General features: G+C 39.0%; 1 protein-coding gene across 1 annotated transcript; it reads left to right on the top strand.

The window, feature by feature from the left end:
• Positions 1 to 1971: 1971 nt before the first annotated feature.
• On the top strand, positions 1972 to 19647 carry LOC129352565 (C1q-related factor). Its single transcript, XM_055021621.1, has 2 exons — positions 1972 to 3282; positions 17834 to 19647. Exons 1-2 carry the CDS (start codon positions 2656 to 2658, stop codon positions 18011 to 18013), a joined length of 807 nt encoding a protein of 268 aa, XP_054877596.1. The 5' UTR covers positions 1972 to 2655; the 3' UTR covers positions 18014 to 19647.
• Positions 19648 to 23671: the final 4024 nt, after the last annotated feature.

Raw genomic sequence — 23671 nt, 5'->3', positions numbered from 1 at the left:
TTGATCCATCTCAATCCATCACAAGATCTCCGTCCAGCTCAGGGACAAACTGTCCCAAGCCAAAAATAGGCAACTATCTGAGAAAACCAAGAGCTGGCAGATTTTCACAGACCAATGACCGTGCAAGCTGACTTCACAACTAAGAAAAGCTTTAGTGAATTAGTAGAAGTTTATATATAGGTTTTCTTGAATTTTAAAAGAAATGTAATTATCATTTGAAGTTTAATAAAAAAGTGCACTAAAAACGAATTGGCCCCTTATGGATTTCTTCTGTTTTTTCTTTTTCGTAACACTTATTTGTTTTGTGTCAACAACCTATTTCTTTTATATCGGGTTTCTAGGTAACCTTAGAAAACACAAAATGCATTTTTCATATGAAGATTCCATTTATAAAGGGAAAAAGCTTTTCAAACCAAGCTAGCTCTGTGGGAGAAAATAATTACTCTGCCCTTGATGGTAACAGCTGAAAAGAGTCTTTTAAATCACTGTGGAGGGATTTTAGCATACTCTTCTTTGCAGAATTGTTTTAATATTTCCTCACTGGAAGATTTTTTCTTTCTTTTTTAAGATTTATTACCATCACAAATTCTGAATCGAATTTGAATTCAGACTTTGACTTGGACAAATTCAAAACTTTCATTTTGTTCTGTTTAGACATCAAGAGGTGGAGTTGCTGGGAAACTTTGGATCATTCTCTTATCGTGTACTTGAGCTTAACACTAAAGAACAAAAGAAAGGATCCACTTTTGTTAGCTCCAGCAAAGACCATTTTTCAAATTTTGTTTGTTGTTATTGAACCATTGAAACTGATATTTATTGAAACATGCAGGGCCGGCAGTTATTTACATGTTGTTTTTGGTTTCTTTTGTGGATAAGTCTCAAATAATGGCTCTCGCTGTAGAATGTGGTTAATCACAGCTAATTCATGCCTTAACAAGCTCTGTGCTTATATTCTAGGGGCATGATTAGATTGCATATTTTATAAACTACATTTTGTATCTACTTTATCTTTTCCTGAAATAAAAATGTATTTGATAATCTGAAATATGTAAGTGCAAATAAAGCAAGCAAAGACGAACTCTGTTAGGGGGAATGTTGTTACATATGTCTGTAGCTGCACCTGATTGAAAGTAAACATTTGAATGCATTCTCTATGAAATTGCTTCACGTTCCTATAGTGATCACTTCTTTTCCCCCCCAACCATCAATAGATATAACATATTACGTCCATCCATCTTATGTTCATCCATCTTGATTCTCTAAATGTATTAAACCACAACCACAGAACACCTTGTAAACTTAACAAACTCTTCATAATGAATGTTTGCCATCTACACACTTTGTCATTTGCTTTCTTACTTTACCATTCATCACACCAAGGGATGAAAATGTCAAACAAATTACATTATTGCTCTGTATCGATTTCACCCCCCTTCAAAACACGGCCCTTGATTCGATAAAAAACCATGAAATCAATGCTCCAAAAAAGACACCAATAAGAAATCATTTTGGTAGATTCAGTTGGAGAAACATGCTTATCGACAGAAAAAAAAAAAAATCAGGAACGGCACTTCTCATTGCAGTGCACAGGATTTTATTTTCTTCTTTTTAATGTGATTCAACATTTATCAGTCTAACCAAAGAGTTTGCTGGGTTATGAGTTTGTTCTTGGCATTTAGCTCTGCAATTAGCACTATTATTCCTCTGAGAAGCTGCTAGAGTTTTCTGGCACAGTACATTTAAGTGTTGTGTCTACTCTCCGCACATATATGCATAAATCTTTAGAGCCCACCTCCAGTAAAAGAAAAAAAAAAGAGAGAGAAAGGATTGTCTTTCCACAGCTCCATCTTTATTTTTAGAGGCTGGATGTTGATGAGAGGGAAGACAACGCAAGAGGGTGAGAAATAACATCACAAGTGGGGGAAGGAGGGAAAAAGAAAAGTGAAGAGGGAGAGCAAGGTGGCTGGGACGTTGTGTTGGTCCTCTTGTGCTTCAGGAGGCTGCATGTTGGAGAGTCCTTCGTCCGCGAGAGCAGGAGAGAAAAAGGGGACGTAACCACACCAACCTTCCACGCGATGGGGGAGCAAGAGGGTGGGTGTGGGGTCTCTGGAGCTGCTTCCATATAAAAAGCCAAGCCTGAGAACACGGCACCACAAACTCACCACACACACACACACACGCACACTCACAGTGGCTGCTCTGTATCTCTCATGCTCACCCACTCTCATTATTCTCTCCCTCTCCCTCCCTCTGTCTCGCTCCCTCTGTCTCTCACTCCATTCCTCTGGGCTCTGCATACTTCTTGCTTCTTCTCAGAAGTCACATTGTGTTTGTAAGTACGCGCTGAATGTCTCCCTGTGTATGCTTGGGTTTCCTTAAGTCTTTTTCTATGTTTGAGTGACTGCTTGCCTACTTGAGTGTGACTGAGTGGAGTAGCGAGCTGTAGTAAGTGTATGTGGGTCTCTGTCTCACCCTCACACACTCGCCGCTCCTCTTGCAACTCTTCCTGGGATCTCCGGGTCCCTTTCCTCGGTGACAGGCTCCCCACACTAAACAGTCACCATTTCCGCCCCCGGGAGACCCACGCTGGCTGCGCAGCCCCTTCCCCGACTCAGCATCGGGAGGAAGACCCTGGTGGCGGCTGCTGTGGGGGTTATGCTGGTCTTGGTGCTGGTGGTACTCATCCCTGTGCTTGTCAGCTCCGTGAGTACAGATGCCAGCCACTACGAGATGCTGGGCACCTGTCGTATGGTGTGCGACCCTTACTTAAACAAGGGCACTCCGGCTAGCAGCACTAGCTCCACTGGTCTGCAGGGTGAGGCAGAGGCACTGACTGACCACAGCAATGTTCTTCCACCATCCACCCTGCAGCAGGGCCCACAGGGAAAGCCTGGCAGGCCAGGAAAGCCCGGACCGCCTGGACCACCTGGACCGCCCGGACCACCTGGTGAACCTGGGCCACCAGGACCAGCTGGGCCCCCAGGTGACAGAGGGGATCATGGAAGGACTGGGATTTTGGGTCTGGGGGATAATGGAGCTATCAGCACGGCCACCTACAGCACAGTGCCCCGGGTGGCCTTCTATGCCGGGCTTAAAAATCCCCATGAAGGTTATGAGATTCTAAAGTTTGACGACGTGGTCACCAACCTTGGCAACAACTACGATGGCATTTCGGGCAAGTTCATCTGCAGCATACCGGGCACATACTTCTTCATCTACCATGTGCTGATGAGAGGAGGGGATGGCACAAGCATGTGGGCAGACCTCTGCAAAAACGGTCAGGTGAGTACTTTTAAAAGACGTTTGACTTTTCCTTTGGCGCTCCCTCTGCAGCGCGCCTGCTTAAAGATCCATGTTTTGCCAGATGATGTCAGAAAGCTCCCAAATAAAAGAAAAGCATTGTGAAAACTAACGGGGCATCTGCAGTCCGGTTAAAAGCTCACAGCCGTGGCGTACATCCTCATCGGGGGATGGAAAAAAGTGACGGCTGGTTCCAAAGCGTCTTTTCCTGGAGTGATGCGTCCCGAGATAAATGCGCGTCCAGATCCAGAAGACGGTACCGGCTGAACGCGCAGAGCAAGTCAACCCTTGTTGCTTTTACTCAGAAAACCTTTTGGACATCCGCATTGTTCCTCTCTCTTTCACAGTCCGTTTATCTGAAATTAGTGGAATTGAACGGGAGCTGTAGCAAGTTGGCATTTGTATGGCTTCAGAGCGGGGATGGAAATTAAATGAATGAACACACAATTACAAGCTTTCAAACGCAAAACATAATTTTCTCTCGTTCTGTATTTACTTTTATTTTATTTGATACATTAATCAGCCTTAATAATTGTTATTATTTTATTGCCATTATTAGTTTGCGGAGTCACAGTTAACCCTGTGTCAAATGAACTTTTGGAAACGGTGCTGCAGAAAAGGGGAGATAATGCGCCACATCCAGTGTGAAAGCTTAGCGGAATGCGCTGCGTTACGGCTCCTGCACTCATCCACTTCCAAAGTCGTGTTAAATGCGTTTATATGATTTATTCTTGTCCTCTTTGATGCTTGGTTTTCTAATATTATTGTGCGCCCTGAAGGGTCCTCTCCAAACGCGCCTGTCAGTACACTTCACAACTTCCAGCTATCCGTCAGATCTTTTCTCTTCAAAGTGGCGCCAGCACACGTTTTCGACAGTAGCATGCATGATGTTTTAACTTTTCGATTGAGAAAGCATGCATACGTTGTAAATATCAGTCTATTTCTGTATTAGCATTAGAAACCATAGAAAATCACAAAGACAAACAGTAATTTGCTGCAGCCACATAATTATGTGAACCTCATTAAAGACATATTAAAGGAGAGAAATGCTTAGTTCTAACAGTTTCTGGCCAGAATTATATGAAGTTATTAGAAATAACAAATTAAGATGTCTTACTTTATTGCCCTTCCCAAAATGCATTTTTAATCTACAAATTGATGCTTAACAAGCTCAGATGCACTTAGTTTCTTGTCACATAAAATCACAGTGAATTATGCACACGGAGATGCATTGTTGTGATGGGACACACAGCATTCCATCTTTTGCTACAGATGAATTATTTAAAAAATTGATCAACAAAACGCATTACTTAATCATTTTAGATGGCTGTAATTTACAGAAATGAGTGTTGTCTCTGGAGAAAGATAAAAAAATGTGTCAAAAAAAATTAAGATAAATTGTGTTACAAACAAAACAGCTCCAGACAGCAGGTATTGAATGAAAACCTTTTAAGGGCTTATGCTTTTTGGAAGATGCTCCAAAGGATTACACACACAGATTTGACACATAAACCCACAGTGGTTTTACTCTGCACAAGCCAAGACCATGACAGCGTGAACCTTCAGTCTCACCAAAGGAGCCAGAGGTTAATTCCTTTACCCTCAACTATATGCTCAGTTAGAAATAAAAGGGGAGTTACAGCAATCACCTTCTATGTATAATGCCTTACGCAACAGTAATGTTTATGGGTGAGTGTAAAAGCATTGATATATAGAAGGGGGTAAAGAACATATGTGGCCATAAAAACGCCTTCTGTTCCTGCCTCATTCTACTCTCAAGAGGAAGGTGTGGAGGTACTTAAGTTAGCATCATCGTGTTCATCTCCTGAGACCCGGGTAATGTTTTCAAAGTGGCAACTGCTGCTCTGACTCTGTCCTCCTCTGTCCCATGCATGCACAGCTAATGCATAAGTGAGCAGTCCTCTCACTTTTTTATTGGGGTAAGCCTGGTTTAATGGAAGAACCTCCTGAGTATTACTTTGTGTAAATGACTGTGAATGGTTATAAATATTTGTCCAACTTATGCTTCATCACTGATGAAGTGCTGAAAGTCGAGCACAGGCTCCTACGGCCTCGCTAGTGCTTTACTCAGCTCATTAAAGCTGCAAGAAGCTGTTCTGTGAGTGGGGGGACGAAGGAGGCTGGGGAATTGCAAACAATAACAGTATTTTATCATCTTTTGGATTCAGCCAAGTGTTGAGAGTTTTAGGGTCTGTGCAGCGATGTTTTCACCTTAGCATGTACTTCTTCCACTTTTATAGGTCGCCTTTTCTTCACGACTTCTACTTGTGTCTCTGTTCTCTTGCTACAGTGCAACAGAACAATTCAAGCAATTTCCCCAAAACTTCTACCATTTTTGGGCCAAACTTGAACATGGCAGTTCACCCCACTTCATTCACTTTTTTATTGTTGTTGTCTTCAATACCTTTACTTCTGGACTAAGCCTGGAATTTAAAGTTCGTCTCAATGAATCAATGCATTGCTGCAGCATCTTTTGGCCACATTCTCTGGGACTTGGCAGTGACAATGAAGACAAATTTTAAGTGGAAGGGATAAGAAAGGAGGGCAGAAAAGACACGGTTATTGTGCTATTGTGCCATCTTGTCGATTTAATTGTAATTAAAAAGCTTGAACCAGATCCAGGATGTGTTTTCGGCTCTCCTCTCAGTTCCCTTCTTAATATTGTTATTAATCCGCAAAACCGTTTCAAAGTTAATTAAAAGCAATGACTTCAGCGTCAGTCTCTCAAGAGAACCATAGTGAATAATCACTCTGTCTCCTCCTTTAATAAGCTTCAACGTCCTTCGTGCACATGCCTCTTCCCTTGCAATTACCACTGCAGTCTCCTCCTTATACCTACACACAAACTCCAACACACACCCGCATGCTTTGCTGCCCCCTTCTAGCCCATTGCCTCGACCCACACCAGCGGTGTAGTGCCCTCCAACTCTCCTCTATGGTCCACAGATGCTCACTCCTCTTTAGAAGTTTTTATCTTAAAAAAAAAAAAGAAAAAAGTTTTGCTCCAAAAATGGGAGCCAGGGAGAAGTGGATTGTGACACCTCAAAATCGATTTACTAAAAACGCAGCGCCTTTTGTATTGTTCATTGTTCTCAAGTGATGCATTGCTGTGTAGCAGAATGAGTTAAAGTATGCTGTCTTCCCCTCAAACTTTGCTTTTAAGAAAAACTTTTTTTTTTCCCCATTTAACCATTAAACATTGCTTGGCTTTTAGTACAGTCACATGTCATTTCCTTGTCAAACCATTCGTCGCAGACCATCTCCACTCCTAAAGGCATCTCCGGGAGGTCTTCAGCTCTGATACACATGAACACAGATTGTTTATCCTGTTGCTGCATATCCAGGTGAAACCCACGCACAGTGTTTAGCATCTGGTCACAATTCCAACATTAAACACGGGAGCTAAGCCATCTGGATTGGGTCTGCTGTGTTGAGTGTCAGAAGGATGTTAATAATAAAAAGGAGATATCAGTAAACCTATTAACATGACAAAAGACAGTTTTTCTTTACTTTTTAAACTCAAAGTATCCACGCTACAGCAACACTTTATTTGGCTTGATTGATTTTAGCATTCTGGTAATGTTTGGACCTGCGATTCTTCGTTGTGCACTGAGGAACCTTTGTGTGTTTGCTTGGTGTAACAGAGGCACTCTGTCTGAAAGAGACAAGCGGGGTTTGAGAAAGTCACCCTAAGTCCCTCATCCTTTTTGCTTGTGGTATTGATCCCCTTATGGGCAAGTGTATGAGTGAGAGTACATGCTTTTCTTTCCTTCCTCTGAGAGACCTGCTTCTTTCCACGATGTGTGTATATCATGGCACTTCTTCTATAATCAGCTTGAGACGTAGCGGAGGCGGACCTTTGGCCTTGATCTTCTGTGTAATTGGACATTGGATTTGACACTCTGCCGAGTGGAACATTAGAGCTGGCCTAATTAGGTGCGAGAGCTATTAAATGAAGATTGGCCAACGTTGTTAGAAAATACCACACAGATTGGAAATGTCAAGATGACATCGAGCTGTCATCTGGAAGCACGTTGAAGAAAATCTATCATTCTTGGAGAAGATTTAATGTTTCAAAACGGCCCAAACATTTTTTCTGTTATATTTCAATTTAATGTTCATATACTGCAAAGTTGCATCTCAATAAATTCACTAGGTTGGAGCTTATTTTGCACAAATTACACCGTCAATGCAGTGTGGCATATGGATAATTGATCTATGACTCTGGTTAGTTCATAACAAAGTCCATGTTGTTATAATAGTGGCCTTCAGCTCATCTGCATTGTTGGGTCTGGTGTATCTTATCTTACCCAAGAACTATTCAATAGATTCTCTCTGGAGTTAATGTGAGGACAGGTTGCAAGGCAATCAGGCACCATAATATTATGGTCATTAATGATACCTTTGGCAGTATGTGCAGCGGGTCGAAAAGGAAAACAGTATCTCCATAATGCTCATTAGCAGAAGGACGTATGAAATCTTCTGAATTTTCTGGTAGAAAGCTGAACTGTCAGATAAAACCCATTGGACCAACACTAGCAGATGAAACTGATTCCCAAATCCGCACTACTTGTGGAAACTTCACAATAGTTCTCAAGCGGTTGGGATTCTGCGCTTATCCAGTCTCCCTCCAAAATCTGAGCTTGAATTTACTTTAAGTAGACTGTGATCTTTTTCATTCTTAAGATGACTTCACACACTGTCTGAAAGACCTTGTCTGTGTTGTGGCTCTTGAAAACTGTCTTCATCTGCCTCCTAAGGCTTGTGACTCTCTCCCAGACCTTAGACTGGTATTTGGTTCACAAAAGCTGTGGATTTCACTGTTATTTCAGAACCATTTTTAGCACACTTTGTCCTTCTTTATTCTTATTACATTATATTACATTATTATACAACCTGTTGACAACCTGCTTGTTTACTTTTGTGTCTTATCATCCTTGTAGAAGGTTTCAAAGACTGTCTGCTGTAAAATCATTATTTTACCGACTGCACCATAAACATATTTTACGTGACATATTTTTGTTTTGACAGTCATCTTTTTATTTCATCTTATACAATATAATTTATTTAGCTTTAAATAAGAACTGGAAAGAAAAAAATAATGATAAAAACTGTCTACAATCTGAAATATCTCAGGTTCACTTTATGAATTTGAACTTTTCAGAGGTGTTCTAACTTAAAAAGACACACCTGTGCACCTTCACACCTTGACAGCACACAGACTACCCATGTAATCATTATGTGAATAGGAAGCTTTTGATATAATGCTAATGTGCATTGTCTCGTGTACAGAGCGAGCCAAAACATGCAAACCAAAATAGGCTTGTCTCCTGTGACTGGCTGACTCAAGGATGCAGTGATGTTGACTCACAAAGCTTCTTCATTATAATGAGGGCCATATGGGAGATCGACAAGTGCCCCTGAACCTCTTATGCAAACATATCGCTCTCTGTTTCTCCCCACGCCCCTGACATTTAGATGTCCCCTGAATTCAGGCTTCACTGATACCCACAATTATCCTCTCCCTCTTAACGGGAAGGCTGCAAGTCAATGACCTAAAATGGCTTCGCTGTCTGCGGCATAACTCAAAGTGCTTAACACCTATTGCCCTCCTCAAATTTAAAATAGCTGAAACTGCCCAGAGAGTATTGGCCGCTATATGAAAAACATATATCATAAGCAACCTGGCAGGATCCCCCTTCAATCCAATAGAGAAACCCTCATTCTCAAATAGGCCTATTTTTATGATCGGTGTGCCTCGGGGCTTTCAAGGAACTAAACTGTAAAAATGGGCCTTGTGTTGAGGAGTCAGCTCAGACAGTTCAGTGAGGAGTGATCAAGGGTTTGGTGTTGGTGCTGGTAGCAGAAAGCCTTAGTAATTAACTGAGTGGGATGAGTCAGGCAAGGGAAAGAAAAGAGGGGCTGGATTGTAGGTCAGAGTTGATGCCCTTTCATCCAGCCCTGTTTTCTCTCAGCAGAGCTGTCTGTTCCCATTACTGCCTCGTGATGCTCATATTTTGTCTGTTTGTCGAAATCTAGGTGCAAGCGTTCACAATGTATGCAATGAACTGATGAAATATTACACCAGAGTAGTATTAGAATCACTTTAAGAAAGTTTATCAGGAGGGAGAGAGAGATTTGCACAGCAATGCTGATTTGTTTTAAAGTAGGCTGCCTATGCAGGTAGAAGGGAACATCTGGTGGAATTAATTCAGGAGATCTTTTTTTTATACTCCCGTCTGACAGATGGCAAATCTCCTGTTACCATTTCATTTTTCTTATCATGTTTTCACTTAGGTATCCTCCAGCAAATGAACCTGTAACACATGGTGCTTTGTGACACGACAATTCTCTTGTACATCATCGTAGCTACCTGGTCTCATTATTTTACTGAAATCGCACCCCTTGTGTATTTGTGTAAAACAAGAAAAGGAAGAGGAAAAAATGCTGATGAATGTGTAGCCTGTCTCTGGGTTTTATCCTTGTTACTATGCACGTTTTGTACGTCTGTGGCTGGGAAATGTTGGATCAGGGCTCAGAAGCGAAGCCATCTAAGCTGCTATTAGGCATGCGGTTCACGGCTGGAATGTTCAAACACAATTAGACGGCAGCACACTTTGATTTAAGAAGGACCAATAGACTCGTTGATCCAAAATGGAGGCTCAACACCAAGTCAACAAATCCCCCATCAAGAAAGCCACAAGACACGTCCTTGTCACTGAGACAAAGCCTTTTTGTAAGATAACTGCCCCGTTGAGACGTTTTAGACTTCTCAAACAACAAATCAAACATTAAATTATGATGATTTTCATAAGCAGATATATAATTAATGCTTTGTGAAATGCTACACTTACTGAGCACAGAGTCATTTAAGACTGAGGCTGAGTGACATGAATTCTTGCGTGGCACATATTGCTCGCATGAGTGCCATAATTTTTGCAACTGCGACATTCACATTTAGATTGCACAAGTTAGAGGAAGTTTAGAGAATTCGCAGTTTCCCGCTATAGGCGTGCATTAACTAATAATCTAAAGCACAGCCTTGCATTTTCGGTCCACAGACTGAATATTATTCAATCAAAGCCATCAGGCTGACGATGTGACGGATGCAAACACGCATGAGCAGCCACAAGGAAGACAACATCGCTGACACCTCATTTGCCATCGCTGAGGCAGGCGCTTGCGGCCTCACGCTTTGTTTGTCCTGTCAAAGTTCCTCTACATATTCTGTGTCAAGGTCATGCAGTGCCAGTCGGCTGTTTGTCCTGCTCATCACAGGCTACATATCGGCCACGCTGCCTGCATATGAACCCAGCGCTCGTATCCCTAACAAGTTCTCTGCAGGGCGTGGAGAAAAACAAAAACACACAAAGAAAATAAAAGCTCTGAGAAGAGGCTTTCTTCATCATTATTTCAAAAATAGTCTTTATTCATGCATGTGTGCCACTAAAAGCAAAAGGAGGGAGGGGTCTGCAGCAGTTAGCCTCAGATGGGCGTGAAAACCATTAGACCAAAACAACCAAAATAAAACAGAAATACTGCCGTGGAGAGCTTGGATTTTATGGGATTTTACGTTCGCTGAGGTTTTAGTTTGTTCGCTTGTTCTGAATTATTCTTTTCCACACACAACAAAAATAAATAAGCCCTAAAAAAAAAAAAACAACCTCCACCCCCAAATGTATCTCTTTAAAACCCTAATGACGAGAATTTCTCAGATATGTGACACAGCTGTGACATTGCCAGAGGTAGCTGGCTCCTGTGCGCCTACCTGCAAAGTAAATATTTTGAAAAAAATTTCATTAAAAATCCCAGCTGACAAATCCTCCAGAGCCATCATCAGCTGCCTCTCCCACAGCACTATCCCTCTAATAAGATGGTGTTGACTTTGCACGCTTTTGGCATGCCGTATCATATTAATATGCACCGGACGCCTGCGTCTGAGAGTCACAGTGCGAAGCGTTGTTTGCACATCGATATGAACTGTGCTAGATTTAATCATGTGGATAAACAATAAAATAAAATGACTATTTTCTATATGTGACTCCGGCATCTCACAACCTTTTCCAAGACTTGCACAGTTCGAGTTGTTAAAGTGACGCCTCCACTTGCTGTCCAGAACCCGCTCTAGAGGAGTCTGAGAACCCTGCAGTGTCTCCAACACAGTTTTGTCGCGACTGTTATGGTTCAATATATAACTAAGCCTGGAGGCTTTCTTGTAAATGTGAACTTTGCAAAGTTTATTAAGAGGAAGGTCAAGAAAAAAGAGTCACTGCAATTACATAACTTGTTCAACAAAGACCCAAAAAATGAGCATATGTCAAACATTCCCTTAAATGTCATTAAATATTTGATTTTTAAAAAAGGCAAATGTCCTTTCTCCTTTCAAAGAGTAACAAAAGATCCTTTTCTAATTTCTTTTTTATAAGAGGACCTAAAATGGCTTATATTCAAAAAGCTGATAAAATCCATTCCCTATCCTCATATTTAGAGAATTTGGCTGGCTCTTATCAAGGTGATACTTGAAGTCCTTCTTAATCTTTTTACACAGCTAGGAACCTTTATGAGCAAGAAAAAAAAGGCTATTCAAGCTTGAAAGTGTGTGGGAGGGCACACTGGATGAGGCCAAGGCTTACTAACTCAAAGGTGATCTCATGGCTTGATGTGGCCCCTGTTCTGTTCATGTGCGTTTGTCTTCGTTGAGAAACTGTTTAAAATGCAGAAAAGGTGTCAGCCGCACTCCGCAATGACGCATCTTCAACTCAGTGTGCAGAAAGTAAAGCAAAGGCCAGCTGAGACTTTCTGAATCTCACAGAGAAATAACAGTCAAGTAACTTGTATGGAGGCTTTTGTCGGAAACCTGAGACAAGGAATATTATCATGAGCAACTGAGTTGATAACACAAGACACAGAGAGGTGTAAAAGAACAGCTGCAAGTGGCACATTTGAAACTACTGTTATGTTTGAAAATCCTACCTGTAACACCTTGTCTCCTGGTGGAGGTGTATTCAATTTAAGTGTTTAACATGATGATGAAAATGAAGTGTCATCAAAACACTTTTGGGTTGTGACCTCATTTCTCTAGGCTAAAAATTCAGCACTACAAACAAAGTATCACTCCTTAAAACCTTTTTCTTTTAAGTAACTGTTCAAGTACAGTTTGAATTTGTGACCTGCAGCAGCCAACTCTGTGAGTTTCGCATTGTGTTCCTTAGGAAAAAGAGCGTTAACAGACTCCCTCATGGTTTTTCCACTTTAAAGGCAACCGCTTTAACGCTGGTGCCAATTTAAAAGGCTGCAGTAACTGTGTGTTCTTATTTGACAACTAAACAAACCAGTGGCTGATGAGTTCATGCAAGCAAATCTTTGTGTTTGCTATTTTAATAAGTATTTTGACGCCTCTGCACATCCTCTGCACCTATTAATGTTCTAGCTGCAGTTAAAATAAACTGGGAAAGATTAGCTTAAAGCTCTTTACATCAACAAAGAAAGGTCAAAAGTGAAATATGTTAGTATCCTAGATAAACCTTTCCAAAAGGATATATAGAAAAGAAACACACTTGACAAAAATACAATTAAAAAGGGAACAAGATGGGATTGATTTCAGGTTTATTTTCTTGCTTTAAGATAAACCTACTGTGGATTTATTCATTTAACACAACTCACTTGTATTTGTCAAGATAAAATAAACTTTTAACTTCTTAAGCAGACAAACTCATTATTAAGAGTTTGACCAGCTGGACCTCAGCTGGTCCATCAAACCCATTTGAGGAACTTTGCACTCCGACCCCAGAAAAGCTAAAGTGGACACCAAAATTCCAAATAATGAGCTTAAAAAAAACCTTTCAGATGCATGGAAACTATTGATCTCAATTTTACTGGACAACATGAGTAATAGGCTTGTTTACCCACTGACTACATCGAATGATGCACAATGCTTTACTTTTTTTTCCCTCTCTGGAGAAAATAATGATCTTTTTACTCAATTCTACTCCATTTAGTAGCAAATGTTGCAGCTCTCTTAGTTAGTAGCTGTATAAGATAAAGCACAGGCAGTAAGTGAAAATTGTGAAAATCAGTGTTGTGCATGAACAGATTCATGAGTAGAGCTAAGGCCTTTGGAGGACATTGATGCAAATTTCTATATTATAAGCTTAGACTGGCAACTCTAAACAGAGCTCTGTTTGGGATTGAGCTAAGCTTGAATTTTTTGACAAACATTAATTTTCTTTAAATTTTTACAGAAAATATCTAAAGTTGAGAGCTTTGAGTGAACACATTTGTTTGTTTAATGTTTGCTTCTCCTCAACTTTGAATTTGACTATCGAGTTATTAGATGAGGGAATTCAGCTACTGAATATAAATTGCTGAATATGAATATGAAATGGGTTTTAAAAGAAATAATTTAATGGAAAAAGTAAAGGCACATTGGACATGGTGTCCGGCATTTTGCAGACATAGTGGGGGGTTCTGCTGCAGACTGTGGTGCCACAGTCGGCTGGCTTTTAATGTTACAATGTCTTAGCTTACCAGTCATGTGATTATTAGAAAGTTTTCTCTAAGTTACAGAAGTGCAGCAGAGACTTCTGAAATAAAAGAAGTTTCCTCCTGCTCTGGTGTAACAGTGGAGCTAAGCCGTTTCCTCCATTGAGGTTTTTCTCTTTCATCCTCAACAAAAGGATCTGAAATATTTTTGTTTTTTTATGAAAACAGGAACAATGTCTTCTGTTAGTGTGTCCGTCCATTTTCTATCCCAACTTGTCCTTACATGGCGTATCTCCAGTGGTTATTGGGAGCGAGAGGAGATTGCTGGACAAATTGCCAGTTAATTTCATTTTATTTTATCTTCTACTATATGTAACTAAAACACAAAAATACATCAGGGAGACCAACCTTTATGTGAGTTGGGCCTCATAATATCATTTACGTAAAGAAAGCCGCAGAAAATTTAAAGAATGCAAATTTGCTCACAAGAGTAGCTGAATAGGCAATGATGTAATCAAACTGCTAAGCTCATGATTTTAAAACCTTTAAAGACTTTGTTTTAGGAAATTTATGAATGAACAGCAACTACTTAACATATAAACGTTTGAAAGGTTTAGGTGATAAATGTATGAACATAAATTAAGACTGTTTTAATTAATTTGACCTGAACTCTATTAGTTAAATGATTTGAACTGAAGTGAACTAGTTTTTGGTAAATGTGAGCGTTCATTACCAGACTTCTTACAAACAAGATAAGATTTATTTTATAACTTTCTAAGGAAAGTTATTTTGGACCAGAAGTGCAGTGACCACAATAAGAGAGAGACATAAACATAGGTACACAGAATCTCTAGTCCATCTCAGTACTCTTGTGTACTGCACAATTAGTTACAGGTAAATTAATATAGAGCAACGCAGAAACAAGCAGATGCATCTCTCTCTGCTGCTGTCATTAAAAAACAGCCAAAGTGACAAAAAAAAATAGTGTGAAATGCAGTTTAATAAAAGTCTAAATGTCTTTATTTTGACAGTTTGTGAAACTCAGGCATTGACTCTGCCAGGTCTGCACTGTAAGCACATCCACAACTTACTTCTTCCAGAAATTTATTGCCTTCAGTCTGGTTTTCATTATATATTGATAGTAAGCTGGAGTGAGATCAAGTGGCACTGTTGCACTGCAGAATGTAATTGATTATCTATATCTATCCTTTAGCAAACATGTCCATTGTCCAAGAGGAATAACATAAGGCACAGAGTGCGTTTTCCTCTAATGGGCCCAAACAAATGCATGAAAATTATATTTCTGTGACAATCTTTTTGGTTTAAGTTCAACTAAATTTAAAGCCTATTTGCAAGATTACAAACGATTTGTATAAGAGCTAAATCAGATTTTAAGTTCTCTAATTTTAAAAAGAAAGCGGTGACAGAACCACATTCTAAACTTTGTGTTCTGTCCAATAGCAGTTGTAAGATAGAGAATCATATTGGCCTAATGTATACTATGTCAAACACTCCAGCTTAATATAAAATCCTCATTAAGCTGTAATTTCTAAAATCTACCAGTAGTTTTAATTTGAAATACTTATACACACGAACCACATGTGTGAAAAATAAGCTGATGTTTTCAAACTTGCGTGGCACTGAAACTTCCTCTCAAGAGAGACACTGAGTGTTTGTAGTGGAGCTCTTAATTACCCAGGACAGGATACTGGGAAGCTGCAGTGAATGCCCTGTAGTCAGACTCACATATTCATTGTCACAGAAATACACTCTGTGAGTAAACACAGATGGAAAAATACTTCTCTTTTACTTATTTATTAGGCAGATCAGTCCCATGGGTCTTGTCAGTTGTTACCAGACACTCCTACTTATCTTGAAAGAGAACTGCTGTTGATAGTTTGCCTTTTTTTGTACTTTTGAGTGATTTCTATTGTAAAGCCTTGTGAGTGTGCCTTGCTGTGGAGCTTCCGACACTTTTTGTTCTACGGACCTTTTGTTCCAAGGTGAAACCTTAGTATTTTTTCTCTCCTCGTTTTTTTCTTTTATTTATGAAAGACCACTGGCTCAATTGAAACCATAAATCTGCTTGACAGAAAGGCCTGAGGTTTGACTGTCCCTCTTGTAGGTCCTGTGGGTTAAATGTCAGCTCTGTCCAGTAATTCTTTTAACTTCACACTTTAAAACTTTTCAAGAGGCACAATATATAGAGCTTTACTTATTTTTCTCACACTTTTATGCCCAGTTATTTGGTTATTTTTTGTAATTAGCTGAAAGAATAATACATTTTTTTTTGTACCATAAGAAACTGAATATTTACCATCTTCTCAGTTTATTTTAACAATCCCTAAAATATTGTTTATGTGGTCTGAGCCTAATATAAACAAGTTTCCTTTAATTTCTAAATTATCATGCAAAAAACTTGTTTAAACATTGTTTGTTTTTGAAATTACATTAATGTGCAACAAAGGACAAAACTTTAAAGCTATTATTAATGTATTTATTTTCTAAGCTTCTAATTCAATTTACAATTTATTTAATAGAAAAACTGCAAATACACAACAAATGTCCAAATAAAGCACCGGCAGGAAAAGAAGCCTAATACCTCAATTTTAAATTGCTCCAACTTTGTTTTCTTGTAAAATATAAATTTGAATGTTCAAAATTTTAATTATGTTTACCACGTGGTGCAAGTTCAAATTTGTGGCTAATATACTGAAAGGTTTTAAAGGTGCAACAGGTATCTAAACATATCAGTAAAACTTGTGATTTAAAGTTTAGAAAGTCAGGACAAAAAAACAAAATAGTCATTATTCAAGATATTATTATTTAAAGAGTTTGTACTTATACATGGCCATAGTGTCTTGCAAAATTATTCACACCAAAGAAACTGTCAATTTATCAATGACAGAAAAAATGCTGGTATTTTATCGATGCTTCATGTTATAGAACAAAACAAAGTCGCGCATAATTGTTAAATGGCAGGAAAATAAGCAATCATTTTCAAATTTCACAAATACATATCTGGAAAGTGTGGTGTGCATTTTTATTTACACACACCTTGTCCTAAATGAAATCAGAAATACAACAAATGATTTGGAGCTGCAATTTAAAAAAAAAGGTTGTTTTAGAACATATTTTTTATATTGTCATTTGTGAAAATATTTATAAAAAACACGCATTCTTCTTCCATTTCACAGTCTTTGCTTTAGCTTTTTACACAAAACCCTGATAAAATACACTAAAGTTTGTGGATGTAATGTGATAAAATGTGTAAGTATAGGGGGTGAATATTTATGCAACATATATATTGTAGCAAAACTAATTTAGCTACAATAAACAGATTTTTAAATAAGATATGACATCATTTGTTTAAAATCAATGCTCATTTTCCTGAGAATACAACTTTTATTTTATTTTAGGGAAGCGTGTTAACTTCAATATTTCCCTAAAGCCTTTTCTGTTTTTATTATATGAAACTCAGGATAATTAAACTGTAGGTAACAACAGGCTTTCGTTTTAAAATTTTATTTGGTCATATTTTTTCATTCGAACTGCAGAATGTTGTTACACGTTTACATAATTCTGGCAACCTCAACATAACAATTATATATCATCCTCCAATCCTCCATGTCCACTTCCTTTAACTGTGTGTGTATTTGCACTTGCCTCTAATTTGGATGTATCACTGTGGCTCTACTCTAATTACATATTTTCGCTTTTTTCAATAAACAAGAGGGCAAAAATTATATGGATATAAAAGTTTAAATCTTTCCATCCATCTATATATCCATGTATCTTTCTATAAATGGTATCTTAACTATCTTTCACTAGAATGTCCTGTCTAAGCCAGGTGTTGTGGTTCAGTTTGAAAATTGAGATTAACTCCAAATTTAGTATCTAGCTGTCTGAAAAGGAAGATAGACTGACAACTGATTCCGAACATATGCTGTGTGAAATGAACTATATATGTACATATGGTGTCACTAACAAGACTATCCATTTATCTTCATATTCCTCCCCATTCCTGCAGGTTCGTGCTAGTGCCATTGCCCAAGACGCTGACCAGAACTATGACTACGCCTCAAACAGTGTCATCCTCCATCTGGACGCTGGCGATGAGGTGTACATCAAACTTGACGGAGGCAAAGCCCACGGCGGCAACAACAATAAGTACAGCACCTTCTCTGGCTTCATCCTCTACGCAGACTGAGAACAAACAGACACAGAGACTGTCAAAATGGAAGATACTCAAAGAGAGTTTCATGATAAAAAGGGGTCAGGGGGAGGCTTTGTGTGTGTTAAAAAAGCCAGAATGCTTTCTAGTTTTCCTAATTCTCTCCATCATCGCAGTCACCTCTGCTTCATATCCATCAGCCAAGACATCCAGGCTACCGCGGCCAAGCCGGGATGGAAAGCTCCCCGAGGACACACTGAGACCAGCTAGCAGGTGGCGTGGGAGGAGTGGGATGTTAGATGGGCTGGTTTTCCGCACCCCTTGCCACATTACCGATGTGTCAGAAGCTCCTCACTTACAGTGTCTCTCCTCTTTAGCCCTGCTCCATTGCACAGAGATATCAACAGAAACGACAACCCTGCAAAAGTGGATGATTTCACCTCTTTACTCCACAGCAGCAGTCATCTGTCCCTTCAGAGGACTGGGCTGACTGGAACTTGTAGTGTTGTTCCGTGCAAATTAACCTAAATTTTGTTTTTATTTTGTTGATATGCATACTATTCTGCACAAAAGAGATTTAGAAAAAAAAAAGAAGAATATATTTATCCCTTGTGAAGATATCCTGTTTGAATGAGAGATGTTATTTGTGATGCATATAAGAGATCTAACAGCTGGAAAAAGAAATATTTAAATGAAGACTTTAAGTATTTTATTGCAGTGGGTGTTTTTCCTTCATCATTGGGTATTACAAGGTATCTACTGTATATTTTATTCATGTGGAGAATAATTATACATTCTGCACTTCCAATATATATGGAAAAGGTAACATCTCGTATAGATAATGCCCCCTCACACTGTTTCTTGCACTGTCACACAATGTCCTGCTTCTCTTTGGATTAAAGCAGACTTTAAATAATCCTTTCATTGTTCTGGCTTCGTGTTGATGCTCCGATTGGCACGACAAGCCATGTGAAGAAGTTAAATCTTGAGATTCAGGGGTCGCATAGCACTGATCCCTTCCTCTTCTGTGCCGTGCTGATCTCTGAGCTTTCCTAGGCAACAAAAAAACAACAAAAAAAAGAAAAAAAAAAGAAATAAAGAAGAAAAATATCTGGCTTTTGATGCAGAGGGCAGAAGGGAGAGTCCACCAGATGGGGTGGTAAATAAGGCGCTGGAGCGGCGTAACAGTGAGTGCGTAATTTTTCTGTTTCAGTGTTTTTCGCTGGACGTCATCCATTCATTTGCAGCATATACACTGACATAAAGGCATTATGGTAAGATCTGTTCAACATAGTAGCCTGACAGCTTGCGTGAGAATGAAACTGATTGGATGGGAGAATTTGCCTCTCATGACTGTACACCCGAGTGCGTGTTCATGTGTGTGTGTATGAAAGAAGTACATGTGCATATCAGTGCGTGTTTGCCTTTTAGCATGTGCTGCGTCACAACTACTTCATTTTTATTTTTTCCAGAGTTGCAGTATTCTGTGCAACAACCAATGACAGATATTTAACTCGGCAGCCAATGAGATTGTGTTTTGTAGGGTGGAGCCTCAATAGATGCGGAGACAAGAACAAACAGCTTGTAATTGAAATCTATGACTTGTTTATCTTATCTTTTGGAACTGTTGAATACATTTAAATAATAAATGGGATCTTTTTTTTGAGTGACTCGTCTCAAGAGAGTTCTTGAATCCCAAATAAACTAATTAGGAAAAATGATTTTCAAAGGATCTCATTCACTCTGCGAAACTAACTAGCTAAAGCAAACATTATGACTGGAAAATTGTGTTTTCTTGTTCTGTGTAAGCACAAAATCTTAATAATGGACTCACAGAGCAAACAATAATAATAAAAAAAGGTCCTATCTCCACATCCCTTGTCTATCTCTTGCCTCAAAGGAGGGAAGTATTTTTAGGGAGAGGGGCAACAGGGGAAAGATGTTTCTGTTTATCTAACCCAAAATTATTCCTGGAGCTTTCCTACTTGTGGAAATAAAGGTGCACTTGGAGATAATGACCTTCCAACTATAGCAAGAGCAAGTGGGGAAGTTTTTTTTTTTTTTAAAGAAACAACAACAAAAAAACCAAGCCTTTGAATGGAAATGAGTTCCTAAGTGAAAGCAGGCTATTCCTCAGTTGGCAATCACAGTGTCTTTTAACAGATTCCCACCGACAGAGGCAAGATATACCCAGTGAGAAAGTGAGGACAGAGGAGAATATACGGAGGGAGGAAAGATAGGCGAGGAGCAGAATACAGTTTGACAAAGACAGATGGAAATGTGAGAGAAAGAGTGGGCTATAGAGGGAGGTAATGGGGAGGGAATGGATGGTGGAGGAGGAGGGCAAAGTGAAAACTAAGGAAGAAAGACAGACAGAGAGGCATGCTGGTGCCGATTTGGGGTGACGAGGGAGGAGTGCCGGATTGTTTTCAGGGTAGACTGATTCCCTATCGGGACTTTGTAAGGTGTCAGGAGAGATTAGTGAGCGTGAAGCTGGAGGGGAGAGGTTGCGATAGCTTTAGATTGGACAAGTGTCAAGGACTGGACATTCCTCAGACCTGCCAGGAATGGGATGTGACACTGCTTGCCCTACCTTGATCCTTAGAGAATCATTCAACAAGTTCATCACTTAAGCAGCAAGGAGAATTAACTGTATGTACTTTCACAGCGTAATTGGTGACAACCAGCACAGTAGAAATATAAACTATTTCCATTTATTCATTCATCTATTGATTCATTTTTGAGGCTTTTTGCTAAACTAGCATCACCCAGAAGGAAGCAAGTTAACATATCTGAAAAGTTCAATGCACCATGTGAATATTTTCATTTTACTCCTCCTCAGATAATGCATTATTGTCCTGAAAGAGTATGTTTCACGAAATTTAAGACAATTTGTTTTACACCTTCACAACACTTCTTCCACATATAATTTTATTTTTCCTACGCAATACCTAAAAATGACAGCGAGAAAAATTACATATTTATGAAAAAACATGGATTTTTTGCTTTTGCCCTGTTTCTCATTTTCATTTGTGTTTTTAAACAGTATTTAAATTTTAAAGCAACCTTTCTCCACTTTACCTTTGAGTGAGAGTAAGTGTAGATTTATTAGCAAAATGAAGAGTTGTGAATAACTTACAGATTCACTGTACATTTGTATCTGTGCATCACAGTAATTCTTTTGTCAACATCAGCAAAGTATGCTTTCAGTTCTTACCAAACACCAATTAAAGGATCTGAAGAATATTTCTGGATTTAAAATAAATATTTTGTGTCATTGCCATTATAAAATACAAACAGAATTCATAATGGAATAAAATCAGCTTAAATTTAGTGATCATGTGTTGTGTATTTATTAGCGAGTTGGTTTATGGAAAGCTATTAGATCATCAGAAATACATATTTCTTTGGTTTTCTTGTATTTGTAATTAATGATGTCCAGGTACTGCATGCTCTGACATTTCTTGTTTGGCACTGGAAATCAGATTTGCACAGTTTAACCAAAGAAATTTGGGACTTACAACAATCTGAAAACATAATTTAACAAAATTCAAGGCACATAATCAGATAATTCACTTGTTTCTCTTTTCTGCTGTTTCTAAATCAGTCCTCGATTTATTTGCAGTAGATAACAATACAGCTTCTGAACCATCTTAGAAATGTTTTCACAGCTTTATTCAGCCTTTTGAGTATACACCTGATCAGATGTTAATCGAGGAGACGAGTTTAGCAGCTGAAGATGAACATTCTGATTGGTTAAGCTCATGTGATGTGTTACTTTCACAACAGCATAAATCATAGTTCTAAATATACTGTGATAGAGATAGCTTTCACTGTATTTTTAAAACATAAAGAGATGTGGTTTTAAATGTGTACCAGGTGAAATACCTTCAGCTTGTCCTCTCGGTGGGTTTTGCAAAGTATTCAAACATAAAACTATATTTTGATATTTTAATATAGGGTACCCAGTGCAAAGAATGCTAATGTTTCAATGTGTGTCTAACGCTGATCATGCATTTTTATATCTGCTTTGCTCTTTGTTGTTGCAGTTTTCTTTGCTCCTTAAGTAAACATCCTAGAATTGTGATCTGTGCACATTTACCACTATTTTTTATTAGTTGACCTTTTAAAAACATATTTCTCTTTTTGTGCACTACCTTTAACTTTGTATGACATATATAAAGGTTAGGATAGCAGGAAACTTTTAGTAGACTAGACTCCTCTGGATCTAGAGACCCTTACACATGCACAAGCGTACATGCATAACTGCACACACACAAGCCTCTGTATAATATAGTCACACATTAAACACTGCCACTCTTGCTCTGTTTGCTCCTACCACTGCACATGATTCTCTTTGTCAGTCTTGGCTGCAGCTGAGGAAGAAGCCTTTACCAGTTGTCCCTGGATGGTCGGAAGCTGCCAGCCCAGGTGTACTCTCCAGTCACTCGCTGAGCTGAGCTGGCCAGACTCTTATCTGCAGGCCCACACCGAGTCAGTGTTACAGAGTGACCACAACTTCCTACTCCACTGACCCACCGCTTGTGTGAAACTGCAGCAAAGTTAACCGCCTGAAACTTCAGACTGTTCTTTTGCCAGTTTGGAAGGACGACATCTGCTAGCGTGTTATACAAGTATTCATAGACTCCTGGTCAGAGCATGATTATTCTGTAAGTAGACAGAGACAGGATGCAGGTGCTTTTAATGTTTCACACTTTCTCCATTTCCACTTTCCTCATAGTCAAGGTACCAAGCTATCTTCAAATGTTATGGTCTGAATCTCCAGGTAACTGGCTGTAAAGACAGACCAAAAAAAAAGCAAAAACAAACATCCAGCATTCCTTTTTTCCCCTTCAGCAAACCGAGTGCATTAGTGACCTTTTAAAGTGCAGCCTCCCTACTGCTTCACACACATCCCAAAGAGAAATCAACTACTAATAGGGCTAAAAAGCTGACACATTTTAAACAAGGATCAAACCATTTATTTCTTTATTTTATTTTTTTGCTATGAGGCAGTTCTTGCTGCATTAATGGTATTCAGTTATAGAGACAAGACTAACAGACATATTAGCAGGCAAACAGAGGCCAATTGTGTGAAAGAATAATGGTGTTCTTTAACACGTATCTCAGAGTGCCACATTCATTTCTTTTTGGCAATTTTCACAATGCCATCCCATTTCATCATCCGCAGCTGTTTGCATTAATGCTCTTCATATTTTATTTGTTGCACAACTGGGAAATAAAACGCAGACAGTGAAAAATAACAGTTTCACAGAAGGAAAAAGTAAAGATACTGTGAATGCAATAGTATGAAACGAAATAAATTCACAGCTTGGTGAGAGGAAAATACGTGCCTGCAAAATAAATTCATAATATATAACTCACAGTATTGGATGTATTTGCCATCTTCAGCTAACAAAATGACCTTACCGGGTGAAGCCGTGGGAAGCAGTAAGCTCACACCATATGACTCTAATTGCAGCAAGTCTATGCGTGCATATTTGTGTGCAAGTGAACTCTCTTGTGTGTATGGAGAGTCGTAGTGTTTGCGTGAGCGGATATCAGACAGAGCTACAGGGCTTGCAGCAGGGAAAAAGATGAGCACAGAAATACAGAGGGCATAAGTCAAAAAGAAGATATTACCCTCCACATTACTCCCACTTGAACAAGATAGGCCATTACATTTCTTGGTAT

Source organism: Poeciliopsis prolifica, unplaced genomic scaffold (genome assembly GCF_027474105.1).
Source record: "Poeciliopsis prolifica strain line A6 unplaced genomic scaffold, Auburn_PproV2 SCAFFOLD077, whole genome shotgun sequence".
NCBI classification, from domain to species: Eukaryota; Metazoa; Chordata; class Actinopteri; order Cyprinodontiformes; family Poeciliidae; genus Poeciliopsis; species Poeciliopsis prolifica.
Note: the sequence above shows the minus strand (reverse complement) of the source record. Positions and strands in the feature narration are given on the sequence as shown.